Source organism: Miscanthus floridulus, chromosome 14 (assembly GCF_019320115.1).
Source record: "Miscanthus floridulus cultivar M001 chromosome 14, ASM1932011v1, whole genome shotgun sequence".
Lineage (NCBI taxonomy): Eukaryota > Viridiplantae > Streptophyta > Magnoliopsida > Poales > Poaceae > Miscanthus > Miscanthus floridulus.
Window position 1 is genome coordinate 86546708 of NC_089593.1, and position 13546 is coordinate 86560253.

The window sequence follows — 13546 nt, forward strand, 5'->3', positions numbered from 1 at the left end:
AGTGCAGTAGTATATATAGTTTAAGTTTGTTGAGCTAGGAAAAAATAGTGATGTTTTTGACGAAGAGACAAATTTAATTGGTGCTGACTAATTTTAAATTTGTCCTGGTCCTGGTCCACGTGGACGTACGTACGTGTCATCCGTTGTCTGCATGCATGCGCAAGTACGCAGGCAGGCAGGGAGCCGCGAGTCTCGAAATAACCACCGGGGCAACCGCCAGCCCCGGGCAACCGCGCGTCCGCGCGCAACCGCCGGCGCCACGCATCGCGGCGCTACATAATTCTGCACCGCTGCACCGCCACCACCACCGCCCTCGCGCCCCGTCGGAACGCACTCTCGATCGGCCATCGTCTCCAACGCACGATCGTCGAACCGCCCAATCGAGCCAGCAAGAAGTGAGACCGGCGGACACCATGCAGGCGGTGCGTTCGGCCGCGGAGGGGGAGGAGGAACAGGCACAGGAGCAGGAGCAGGCGGTGAGGGAGGAGGCGGCCGAGGTGAAGAGGGAGGTGGCCAAGGCACACGAGGAGGAGGCGGTGCCTGAGGAGAAAGACGTGGCGGTTGTCGGTGAGGAGGCCGAGGCCGAGGCGGAGGCGGAGGCGGAGACTGAGGGCGAGGGGGAGGCGGAGGCGGAAGCGGAGGCCGGTGCGTCTGCGAAGAAGAACCGCATCCAGGTGTCCACCAACAAGAAGCCGCTCTATTTCTACGTCAATCTCGCCAAGGTTTGCCTCTACTGTTCACAGACACGTAGACATGCGTGGTCATATCATGCAACTCATAGTATAGTGTCGTCACGCAAGGATGATTAACATTTCTGATTTGTATCAAGATAAATTTCTCACTCCGGGGTACCTACATATATATACAGAGATAAATAAACAACAATATATACTTATAAATAGCAATGCTTGGATAAGAATTTTCCACATGTTTTACAGTTTTTTGTTTCTCCAAAGCGGAATCTACTGTCGAATTGCTTTGTGTGAAATAACTCATGTGCTCAAAAAAATGCGGATAGTTCACATGCGCACACACCGGGATCCCTCAATAGGATTTCAATTGTAGTATATAAAGCTTGAGGTCTCTAAACTAAAGCATGTGAATGTTGAGTGCAGAGGTACATGCAGAACTACGACGAGGTTGAACTCTCTGCTCTGGGGATGGGTAAATCTATTCAATTCCTATGCTACTCAATCACCTCCCCAATATTCTTTCATTCCCAGATGACGCATTACATTGTTTCTCTGGGGCATCAAATCCGGCCTTTTTGGTTGCAGCCATTGGTACCGTCGTGACTGTCGCCGAGATCCTCAAGAACAATGGCCTCGCCACTGAAAAGAGTAAGGCGTCGTCATACTCATGCCTATATGATTACCCTCTGAATCTTGAAGCTTTAGTTTTCGTCCCACATGTATGTTTCACATTCTTTTTCTATCGATCGATCCTTTCTAGAGATCCTGACATCAACCATCGGCACCAAAGACGAGTCCAAGGGCCGGTTTGTCCGTAAAGCCAAGGTGGCATATGACATCTCACCTCCCCCCACCCCCCTCTTTCCTTCTGAACTCAAGATCCCAGCTAGATCCAAATGTGTAAAATAAACGACACCATTTTGATCAATGTGTATTTTTCTTTTCGGTTTCAGATTGAGATTCTGCTGTGCAAATCAGAGAATTTCAACAGCATCATGTCTAGCAAGAAATCCGACCGCCTGAAATCCGCCGAGGAAGAGATCAAGGTGTGATCGATCTGATCAACTTCTCCAACCGTTCTCCAGCAGGGGCCTCCCTCCTGTTCCATTTCCAGAGGTTGGCAGCTCACCACAGCTTGGATTGATTGGCCACCGGCAGTCTGATTAAGTACTAGTAATCAGGGTACCTTAATTACCTTATTAGTCCTTGTTGAGATGGATCAGATCTTGTGAGTTAAGTAAAAGCATGCAAGATATATATATGTGTCAAGTCAACGGCATCGCCACTACATTGAGATGACGATGACGATGAAACGGTTGTAGAATTTTACCAGAGGCTGGGAATATTATTTATGCATGTCTCTCTAGTTTGTTGTTGTATGTGAACAAACGCTAAAGGTTTCTGTAATTTTAATTTGCTGCTGTCGCTGGCAATTTAATTTCAGAACAGCAGTTAATTAAGTTCCGCGTGCCACATTAATCTATGTAAGAAAGAAATATTGTTATATGTAAAAAAGGCTATCGTTAGAACTAGTTAAACGTATCTAATTGTGACAAAGTTTTAGCAAAATATACTAACATCTGCAAATTCAAATAAATGCATAGTCATAACCTTTTGCAGAGAAAAAACTAACTTTATAAATATGGACATAGTTAGAGAAATTTGACTTCGTAGCAATAACAACAAATATAATTTCACACACAAAGTACAGTGTTGTTTGATTTTCCTTGCAGTTTTTCGCCCTGTCGCTTAACTTATCAGTTCAGCTTATTAGTTATGATACAGTGTTTTTCTCTCACAACAAAACAGCATCAGCCGGCTTATCAGCCGCAGAAACCATCAACCGTACAGCTCGTTCGTTGTGCAAGCGCGCCGATTTATATGTACGGTTTTACAAATATGCAAACATATATGTGTGCATTGCAATTGGCTAAATAATACATGCTCCCTACGTCCCAATAAAAGTGTCATTTTAGCATTCAAAAGTTGTCCTAGAAAAAGTTTCATTTTAGGTGCGAGTCCTACGACTACCACCCTCCACCGTAGAGTGCAAACTTATACTTTCACCTCTTCCCACCTCCCACTCACTAGCTTGCTCAAAATAAAAGGTGTAACACCCTCGGTGTTACACCATAAATCGTTTACTAAAATACTACATGAGCATCATGTTTATGTGTTAATGCAGGTAATAAAGAGTGTAGATAAATTTCCGCAACTCAAAACGATCAACGGAAGTGCGAAACGAAAGTTAATTTAATAGTCGTGTTATATCACTTAGGGTTTAAAACCAATTTTTATTAAGCAAAAATTCTATAGAACATGTATGTGATACTTAAATAAGGTTTGAAGTGCAAACTTTGTAGATGACAATGAAATACTCGCGGTCGAAAAATGATATTACTAGCTAAGATTTCCAATAGCTTAGAAATGTAATTTGAAATAGAGTTCAACGCAAAACTTAGAAAAATTTCGAAGTTTGCCGACAGATAGACAGTGCTAGGTTTGGCAATTTATTGTGTGAGATTGGGTTAAGCAGTAGGATAGTATTATGGCTTGTTTTTGTAGTCTCATATACCCTCTTGGGTATAGCTAAAGTGGTTTGGGGATGGGATCAACGGTTTTGTCGTGGTTGACGCTTTAAAAGGCGTGCACTGCACGTTTTGGGCCAATCAGCCGAGAGTGTGATCACCGCGCCTGGGGCGCCGCTAGCCACCCTAACCGGGCGCCTGGCACGCTGCACACTACTGCTGGTGCCACTGCCGGTGCAACTGTTGCTGCACGTCGTCCTGTTGCCATGCCCCGCTGGTCACTGGTGCCGCTGCCATCGCATCACCGCTGCGGCGCACGTCGCCCTCCACTAGCTTCGCTACCGTCGTTGTTTCCACTCGGGGTGCAATGGCATCGCATGGCCATAGCCACTATCGCCAACACATGCATGTTCCCTCTGCGCCACGTCGTCCCGTCGAGGGTGCTGCGTGCACAGGGTCATGACACCCCCACGTGCCCTGCTCCGCCTAGCATACGCGTGCCGCCGTGGTGGCACAGCGCCCCTCTGCACACCGTGCCACTGCCACTGCTGCCCTTTCTCTGCCCGCACATGTAGCCGTCCTCAGTCGCGCCCTTTGTCCTCTTCTATTAAGTGGCAAGCGCCATGACACGCTTCCCAACCACCACCGCTTTGAATGGCATCACGCTGGCCTGACCAAGCCACGCCAAAGCTAAAACCGCAGCGCTTGGTCACCTCTGGGGTAATTGCGCTCGCCTGAGGCTCGATTGGGAACCTAGCTACGCGCCAAGCCCGCCCGCTGCCACAGTTGTGCGATGCCGAGCTCCAATTTGGAGTTTTCCCCGTCGCCGGTCATCTTATGGCCAAATTCAAGCCACTCCAGAGCACCCCATTCACAGAGCTTTAGCATCCAATTATGTGGCACCGTTATCTTCGCCTTGATTCCCTCTTCATCCTACGCCCCTCTGTCGAACCACTACCGCCATCCCTGGGGTGTCGCCGTGGCCATGTCCATCGTGGAGCGTCGCCAAGCCACTCGGTCGCTCATGGCCAGGGCCGCTCAGGTAGTCCCTGACCTAACCGTTACGGCGGCCAGGTTTATGGTGAGTCACTGAAGCTCGTACGCTAGCTAGTCGATCACCTAGCTGCCCTAGTTCGTCGGAATGGTTGCAACGCCATAGTGAACCGCCGTGCGTCGCTGCCGCGCGCGCTAGTGCGTCCCATAGCTCCCTACCGCTTTCTAGGGCTATCGTTCGAGCTAGCTTTGGCGATCGATCCCTCAGAAAAGCTAGGGCGGGTCCTAGTTGCCCGGCGTGAGCGTGGAATGGCGATGGAGGTCGCGTCATCGCGCGTCGCCGCTAGGGGCTTCGTGATGGGAATTGGAAGAAATCCAGGGTGCTAGGTGAAAGGACTGAGAGAAGGGGGAATAGTGGTGAGGACCGCTGGTTAATTCTCCATTAGCGCAAGGTCCTTTTTGCAGGGTTGCCTGTGCGCGTGGCCTCCCCACGTGGGCTGCTTTTGCTGGGCCGGTCCATTGGCCGTGGGCCGCGCTCACACGTGCATTGTGCCGCGTGGGTCGGGCGTTGCGGGCCGCGCGAAGAAATTGGTTTTTCTTTTTCCAGGGAATTAGTAAATGCTTTTCCAATTTAGTTTTGAGCTGATCTTTAGTAAATTATATAAAATCATGTAGGTGTCCAAAAATTGTGTAATAAATTTTGTTAGATTCCTAAATTTGTGATCTATCTGTTAGTATATTTAGTTCATGTAGTTCTGTGGTATTTTTAGGGTTACTTTATTTATTTTAGAATGCTTGTTATTATTATGATTACTTAGAGAATGAATTTTTGTGATGAAATGGTAGAAATGCTAGCTTTGAAATTTTTATAGTAGATTCATTAGATTATTATGTGCTCATTGTAATTTTTGTAACTTTAGAATAGGTTGAGAAATGGGGTAGCTAAGTACTCCTTGTTTTAGTATATATATTAAATCGGTAATAAGAATAAGGATGCCTTTAGTTGCTAAGATAATGCTTGAAAGGTTTCATACCTGTTGAGTGGGAATAATAGGTAACTTAGCATCTTAGTCATTAGAGTTAGCTTAGTAGCTTGGTAGATGTATTCTTATTTTAAGAGTTGTTGTTGCCGTGTTACTAAGTGTTGCATCATCATTTTATACATGTAGATAACGAGTTGGTAGAGTTCATGATCGCGGGGGAGCCAGAGTACGAGGAGATAATCAAAGAGTACAAGGAGGAGAGCCTCGTCTAGGAGGGAGCCCCAGAGCCACCAGCTACTAACTTTGCTGACACCCCGCCTGCCCAAGGCAAGCCCCGGTGCATAACCCTTATTTTAAATGATCACTGGATATATATATATGTGTGTGATGTGCATTTATGTTACAGGCATTTTATGAAAACTACATGCATAGATATACCTACCTATGAGTCCTACTAGCATAGGTCGAGTAGCTGCTATGCTTAGGATTTTTGGTAGCGTGAGTAACCTGCCGTTACTCACAATTGGTGATTATTATTATCACTCTTATGATAAAATGGTGAAAGGAAAATGGAGACCGGGCAGGGATATGGTACGGGTATTGGTGGGTGTAAGGGGTTGTGTCCTGCGGCCAATGGGGCATAGCTTGATTACACTGTTTTCCCTGTCCGTATCGGTTAAGGATCGGCCGTTGCATTGGATTCTAGTCAGGTCATAGACTTATTATCCTGAGCACATACTTGTTTATGGGAACAGGGAAGGCTCATTGCTCTCTTGTCATAGGTTCCGACTCTTTCCAGACCGACTGATTGGAGGCGAGGATGGTGGAGGTCTAAGCACCATACTAAGTCCGGGACCTAGGTGTGGGGGCTTGGAGTCCAAGTTTGGATGGGACCTAGACCCCTTGACAGGAGAGTGTTGTGTTGGTCCTACTTATGCCTAGGGTACAAGCGGGTCGTGTGTTTTGGTGTACCTAGCTAGGCACATTGATTTGTGAATCACCGGGTAATCCGGTATGACTTATCTACAATCTAGCACCGTAGTAAGAACTGAAAGATGATAGATGGTGAAATGGATCTATTTGCTCAACTCTTGCTTGAAAGTAGAACAGGTGCTTACCTAGAATGGTTAGATAATGAACTAATCATGACTGCTAATAAGAAACATACATAAGGATTTAGTACTAGTATTGCTTTCCGCAAAAAGGAAACCCAGCGAACCATAAAGCTTATCATATCCTTTGGAGTCGGGAAATTATTCCCACTAGTCGGGTAAGTCTTGCGAGTACATTGTGTACTCAGGGTTTATTTACCCCTGTTGTAGGTGCAGCTTGAGGAGTAGCTGTTGTGTGAAGGATTCTTCTAGTGGGCACATATAGATCCTTGTATATTATCGATAGACGTTTATTTTGATTTCGTTATTTAAATTCCGCACTCTGTATTTCTAAGAACTTTGGTTGTATGAAATGGACTAAGTATTGTAAACTTGTTCTCATTATTGGATCCTAGAGGGAAAACATGGATTATTTGAGCTCTCCCTTGGGGTGTGCTCGACGGAATCCGCCCGATGTAGCTTGCTTTCGGGGTGCTTATTGTCTGGTGGAAGACTAGTGTCGACAGAATATCATCGGCAGTCCTTCGAGGGGTATCCTATGAAGGTAGATTGATCAACAAAGATGTGTGTAATCGAGAACAAGAAGACAACAGATACACAAGAGTTAGACAGGTTTGGGCTGTCAGCATGACGTAATACCCTACTCATATGGCTTGTTGGTTTGTATTGGCGATTGTATGATATTGCGTGTGTTTTGAGGGGGGTCCCTACCCGCCTTATATAGTCTAGGGGCAGGGTTACAAGTTGGTTAGATCTAGGAGATAACTGAAAAGTAACAACAGATTACAGGAATCATGGGATTGAACGTATCCTAACAGATCTCGTAGTATCTTTAGGATATCTTCCCGGTTTCTTGTGGGGTGCACCGAGCAGCGCCGTGCTCCGCAAGGCTTCGTCTTGTGGGCTGGACCACCCCTGGAGGCACAGCCCATGTAGTCTGCCATGGGTATCTAGGGTCATACCCCCCATAAGTAGTCCCCGAGTGCCTTGTATCCATTGTGCAACGCCGTCTTAAGCTTGTCCGAGCAGGTGTGAACAAAGCCGAGCAGTCAGACTCATAGTCCGACCACCATACTAAGTCACCGAGCAGTTGTGAACCATCGTTGAGCAGTGTATCCCAAGTAAGGCTTGCCATAAGGATGTAAGGAGCTCAAGTTCAAAATCAAAAAATTTCTCGCTGTGAACCAAGTGTGCCCACTTAGAGTTCGACCATGAGAAAGGGAGGTAATCGTCTTCAACTTCAGGAGGCACAGAGTCTTCTAGATTAAAGCAAACACACTCACCGCAAGGTGAAATGTGCCCACTTAGTCCTCGAGCCTGACAGTAGTTGACGTAGTCACGTGGTGCCAGGGTCCAAAGTAGAAGAAAAATAGAAGACCAGCCGAGCAGGCAACCAGTCCCCGGGCGGAGCCCTGAAATGAAAAACGCACATTCACTGCAAGGTGAAGTGTGCCCACTTAGTCCTCGAGCCTGATAGTAGGTGATGTGGTCATATGGTGCCAGGGTCAGAAACAACATCAACAAGAAGAAAATCCCCAGTGTGGTGAGGAACCAAGTCGTAGTGATGACATAGTCCCCGAGCCACAAGTGATAATCTTGGAGAAATCAAATCGTGGAGAAAAATCTAGAGTAATGGTTGTACAGTAGGAGTTATTGAGCTTTAATGGTATTGCGGAGAAGTCGGTGAATATTTGGTGTGCAGTAACAAGTTGTGGCGAAAAATGGGCGATATGGGCTGCAGTTGCACGGAAGCCTAGGTAACGGCCCACCACGTCGCTTCGAGGAATTCGGAGAGGCGCAAATCGTGGTGCGGTTTCCCAAAAACCCTTGAATGCAAAAAGTGGGGAGGGTGCTTTATAACTATGCCGCCGCACTCCGCGCTCCCACCTTTGCAACTTCACCACTTTGTCTTCCTCCTCAGCCCTCGCGCTTCCCGATTCACATTCACACGCGCTTCTGCCGCCAGTCCCAACCCAGATCTGAGAGATGCCGCCGAAGAGGGGAGGTGGTAACCCAAAGAAAGCGGCTGCCGGAGCAAGCCGTGACAAGGAATGGGTGCCATCACTCATGGGGGAGGCGAAGCTCAATGGGATGTTGGAGGTGGGTGTTCTTCCTGATCGTATCACCACCAGATGGCGTCTAGCCAACGGTGAGCCCTTTCCGATGTCGCACACCGATGAAGTTGTAGCTTTTGAAGATTATTTCTAGCGCGGATTAGGACTTCCTATTCATCCTTTTTTGCGGGATCTGTTGGAGTTCTAGGGAGTGAGTCTATGCAATCTGCATCCAAACACCATCTTGCACATCTCTATTTTTATCCATTTTTGTGAGGCGTATCTCGGCATTCTCCCCCACTTCAACCTCTTCTGACACCTGTTTTGACTGAAGAAGAAAGACGGGGGCGGTTCTAGAGTGGTTAGCGGTGTGTATCTACAGCTCCGCGATGGGATGGCGGGCGAGTACCTCACTGTGCCACTGGACACTTTGCTGAGGGGGTGGAATGCCATGTGGTTTTACATGAAGCAGAGCCATCCTGCCATCCGGTGCGACATCGACCAAATTCTGGAGAACCAGAGGAGCTGGTCAGAGAAGCCGAGCAATGCTGATATGGATCAGGTGAAGGAGCTCCTCGGGCTGATAAAGGGCATGAAGATGAACAGAGTCACCGTGGCGGTGAGCTTCATAGTGCACCGCATCTAGCCCTACAAGGAGAGGGCCCATCCAAGCTTTGACTTCAAGGGAGATACTGACAGCACCTGGGACAGGATGGAGAGGCTGACAAAGGAGACCGTGCTACACCAGGCCATAGAGTTGTTTGCTCCAAATGCGCTGTTCAGCGTGCTAGGGCAGCCGAGAGCCTTCAACTGCACAAACCCACCTCCTTAGGTAAAAATCTTGACTGTTGGTCCTAGTGTTTTTTTATCCTATGTCATGTCAAGCACTGAATCTGATTCACTTGTGGAAAGATCCATTTGCTGGAACGGGCGGCGTACTTCTAGGGCGTGCCGAGGAGCGATTGGTCAAAGGTGGTAGACGCCAGGCCAACCACTCAGCCGGAGGGAGGTGCCGTCAGCACCTCATCCGAATCCAGAGGCGCAGGTGCTGGTCGGACGGATAGTCCCCCCCCGGTGTCGGAGAAGGTCCAGGGGAAAAGGGCGACGCAAGATGAGCCGGTTCGAAAGAAGAGGAAAACAGAGGGTGTGGCTCCCCGCATGTCGGGCGGCATCTCTCTTGGCGGTGATCAGACCACTCGGAAGCAGAGTGCAGCGATGTCCGAGTGGTTGAACGATGATGGGGTTCCAGTAGCTCCTCCTCCAAGCACTAAGGTGCCACCTCACAATAGGCGCGCGGAGGTGCAGTCGAAAGGAGGGGATGGAGTCCCCGAGCAACAGACAGAGGAGAGGCCAACAGCGGAGGCCGCAAGACCTCTAGCCTAGGGCATGCGGGTTAACCCTAGAGCCCTGCCTGGGTGCTCGGGGAGGCAGCACCGGTTCAGAACCATCTACCGGGAAGCCGATGTGTAAGTATCCTTACCTTGGAATAATTTGTTGTCCGATCTTTATAGTTGCGGTGATTGATGAACTGATCTAATGCAGAACGAGGCACGCAGAGGACCTCAATCCTTTAGGCCAGACTGGGGAGCAGCCAAGGGCTAGTCCCGGCATGGAGGCAATGCCAGCAAACCACGTCCTAGAGTCCCTGAGCGCTCTACGGCCTACGGAGGGGTTGACCACCGCTGCTGATGGAGTTGGCGGTGGAGAACGGTTGGCGACGACGACGATCGATGCGATGGAGATGCCAGGAGCGACGATGGGAGCCGCTGAACCTTTAGAGGCAGGAGCGGGAGCTATCGACATCATGTCAGAGTCTGGGGCACAAAGGTTGGTGGTGTCGGAGGAGCAAACGGTGTGCCTTGAGATGTCACAGGGCATGGTCAGACGCTCTATGCGACCACCAAGCCCTCAGGGAGCGACACCTGCTACAGAGAAAGAGGACAAGGTTGAGGAGATTGAGCATGAAGACTCATGACCTCAAGCCATCTGGATCCTCTACAAGCGGGGGGATGAAGTGGTGGTTGTGGAAGAGGAGGACACCACCAGGGAGGTGAAGAGGCTGCGGTCCACCATTTCCGTGGTTATGAAGTAGATTGAGGTTAGTGTTGTGTCGGTGATGTCCATCTTTGGTGTTGGAGATTGGAGTTCTTCATAATCTTCGTGCTTTGCAGGGTATAGCCCGAACTGCAGCACAACGGCAGCAGCTAATCAAGCGGATGGAGCCCCTCGTCGAGATGAATACGAAGTTGAAGGAGGTGGTGAAGCTGATGGAGAAGAATGTCCAGAGGGCCCAAGGCGAACGAGATCTTGCCGAATCAAACGCGAGGGACCTAGAATACCAAAGGGGGGCCTTATCCGAGTAGCTGACGACCGTCACCGAGCAGCTGAGGCGCAACTCTGAGTAGCTAGAGCACAACTCCGAGCAGCTGAGAAGCATCTCCGAGCAGAAGAAAGGTACTACGAATCGGTGAACTTGTTCTATATTGCCGAAAAAACTAGATGTTGCTGATGATCGTCACTTTTGTAGAGCAAGATGTAGAGCTCGGCCAGTTGTGTCAGGTCATCCGTCAACTTCAAGAGGAGAAGGAGGTGTCTGGGCGAGCGGAGAAACTGGCCGAGGAGCTGAAAGGTGAGTAGTCCATGGTCGGAGTTGCTGCTGAAGTGATTTCTTTGTTTGATGGATCCTTTTGGTGTCTGTAGAATACCGTCAAAGGACCCAGGCGTAGTTCAACGTGCTGGTGCTAGAGGCCAGAACCCAGAGGGGGAAACTTGACGCCATGGTTGCTAAGGTCAAGCCTGTGCTCGACTGTGTCGACATGGAGGTAGCTCCTCGGCTCGACAACAGACCACCACATCCGGACACCATCATCGACAGATGCAAGGCGGCGTGGGAGGACTTCAAGAGTTTCAACCGAGATGCAACTGTCTCCACCGTGATAGACGCCCTAGTGGTGGTCCGGTCTCATTACCCTACCATCGATCTTCGAGCGATAGGGGCCCGATTCACCAGAGGGACTGGTGTGATGAAGCAGTAGCAGTTGGAAGATGAGGTGGAGGACGCGGCGAAGAGGCTGGCCATCGATGTCGATCTGTTTGGCGAGGCAGACGGTGAGGGCCAAGCATAATGACCTGCTCGGAGAGTAACCTATATGGAACATCTATAGAGGAGAGTTAGATGCGCGAGGGCATAAACAAACATTTAATTGTATGTATAAATATTGTAAAATGACATGTGCATGTTTATGCAGTTTGCCAGCACTTTTGGTGAAAAATAGATGTAGTGTTAACCCTAACGCAATTATACTTGGTATAAGTAGCATCCGAGCAGTTAGTTCGTTAATGGGCTCTTGGCCTTGGCTAGCCTGTATTCCATAACGTCGAGTGCGGAGCCCATGCACGTGTAGGAGGAATAGATGTGACCGAGGAACCGCAGCCGACCACCCATAATGCAGAGCGCGGAGCCCGTAGCACGTGTAAGGAGAGATCGGAGATTGGGTTTTCTCCAAAGAACACAGAGCGGAACGTGTGCTGCTCGATGGTTGGCGAAATATCTTAGAGATATTTTAGTATGGAGAAACGTGGTGGAGTATTTATGGAGATCACATATAATTGTCGAAGTTTGTTAAGGAGTAGCTTAGAGCTGGCAACCGCAAATGGAGATTAAACCATAGTGGAGAAATAATGGAGACAAATTATGGCGACAAAAACTTCATTCATTATGGAGTGGAGAGTACATATATGGAGCGTTTCAAGGATAGAAACGTATAAGGTGCTCGATGTGCCACGAATTGGGGATATCGATTCCGTCTAGGTTGCATAGCTGGTAAGACCCTAGTCGGGTAACCTCTTTGACCATGTAAGGCCCTTCCTAGGGGGTGGCGAGCTTGTGCATCCCTTCTGTTTTCTATTTTCTATGGAGAACGAGGTCATCGATAGGAAATGAACGGCCTTTGATGTTGCGATTGTAGTATCTTTGCAAGCCTTCTAGGTATTTGGCTGTGCGGATGCAAGTGATTAGGCGTCCTTCTTCGGCCCTATCGACATTCTTTGTCCAAACAGCTGTGGCTTGCTCTTCAGTATAATGTTCCACCTTAGGTGCTCGAAAGGCAATATCCGTTGGAAGTATGGCTTCTGAGCCATAGACCAAAAAGTATGGAGTCACACCGGTGCTGTGACTAGCTTGAGTGCGCAGTCCCCAAAATTTGGGAAGAAGAACATGAGAACTCGAAGCTTCCAAGATTGTGTCAATCAAGGAATCGATTGCATGAGGATCGATATCAGCTGATTTAGATGCGACACTGGAATCGACTCTCTTCGAATGACTTCATCAGATAACGACAATGAGCTACAGTGGCGTCGGGGAAAACATGTCGGACTCTACAAAAAGGAAAATATTAGGGTCCAAGTTATCTTAAATTAGGAATGTTTTATTCTATACCAAAGATTGTAATGAGTCATACTTGAGTAGGATTCATGCTTGGGCTCTGGGTATAAATATTGGACCCCAGCTATTGTAAAAGGACATCCAATCAATCAAATACAATTTACTTTTTTTGGCTCCGTGCCAACCCTTAGGAGTAGGAATAGTGTAGATCTTGGCGAGTTCATCAACAAGCAGGGCTGCATCGGTCCGGCAAACCTCTAGCTTGTCTGTAAGTACTGTCATGGCTTATACTTTGGTTTGTATGGCTGCATCGATCTGGTCGACCTCCACTACGAACTCTAGTATAAGCTAGTTATCGACTCTTGTCTAGTCTCAAGTACGGCTGCATCGATCCGGTCGACCTCCACTTCTCGAACTAGATTAAGGTCAAGTTATCAGCTCTACCTAAGGGTGGCATCCTTCGGGTAGATTCATTAAGTTACTGATCTTGCTGATGTTCTTACTGTCATTAGTTTGCAGCAACATCAGTCTACCCGATCAAGATCAATTTAGATCGGCCTCATATCCTTTTAGTCCGTTGTTTGCTTTGTCACAACATGATGTTTCTTACTTTAAGCGACGGGTTATGTTTCAATGGTTGTTTTTAATTCGATCTTGATCATGCATAGTACGCGGTTAAGGCATGTATGATCTTGAAGAGGTTTGCTGGTTAGTTAAATCTGGTCTATAGTTCGCTATTATGGCTGTAACGATCCGGTCGATCCCCACTGATGGCACTCTAGATTGAAGGATGCTGGTTA

At 48.3% G+C, this 13546-nt stretch overlaps 1 protein-coding gene across 1 annotated transcript; it reads left to right on the top strand.

Annotated features, from left to right (window-relative positions):
- Positions 1-271: 271 nt before the first annotated feature.
- Positions 272-2058, top strand: LOC136505539 (uncharacterized protein At2g34160-like). Its single transcript, XM_066500716.1, has 5 exons — positions 272-722; positions 1116-1164; positions 1278-1340; positions 1453-1517; positions 1646-2058. Exons 1-5 carry the CDS (start codon positions 414-416, stop codon positions 1742-1744), a joined length of 585 nt encoding a protein of 194 aa, XP_066356813.1. The 5' UTR covers positions 272-413; the 3' UTR covers positions 1745-2058.
- Positions 2059-13546: the final 11488 nt, after the last annotated feature.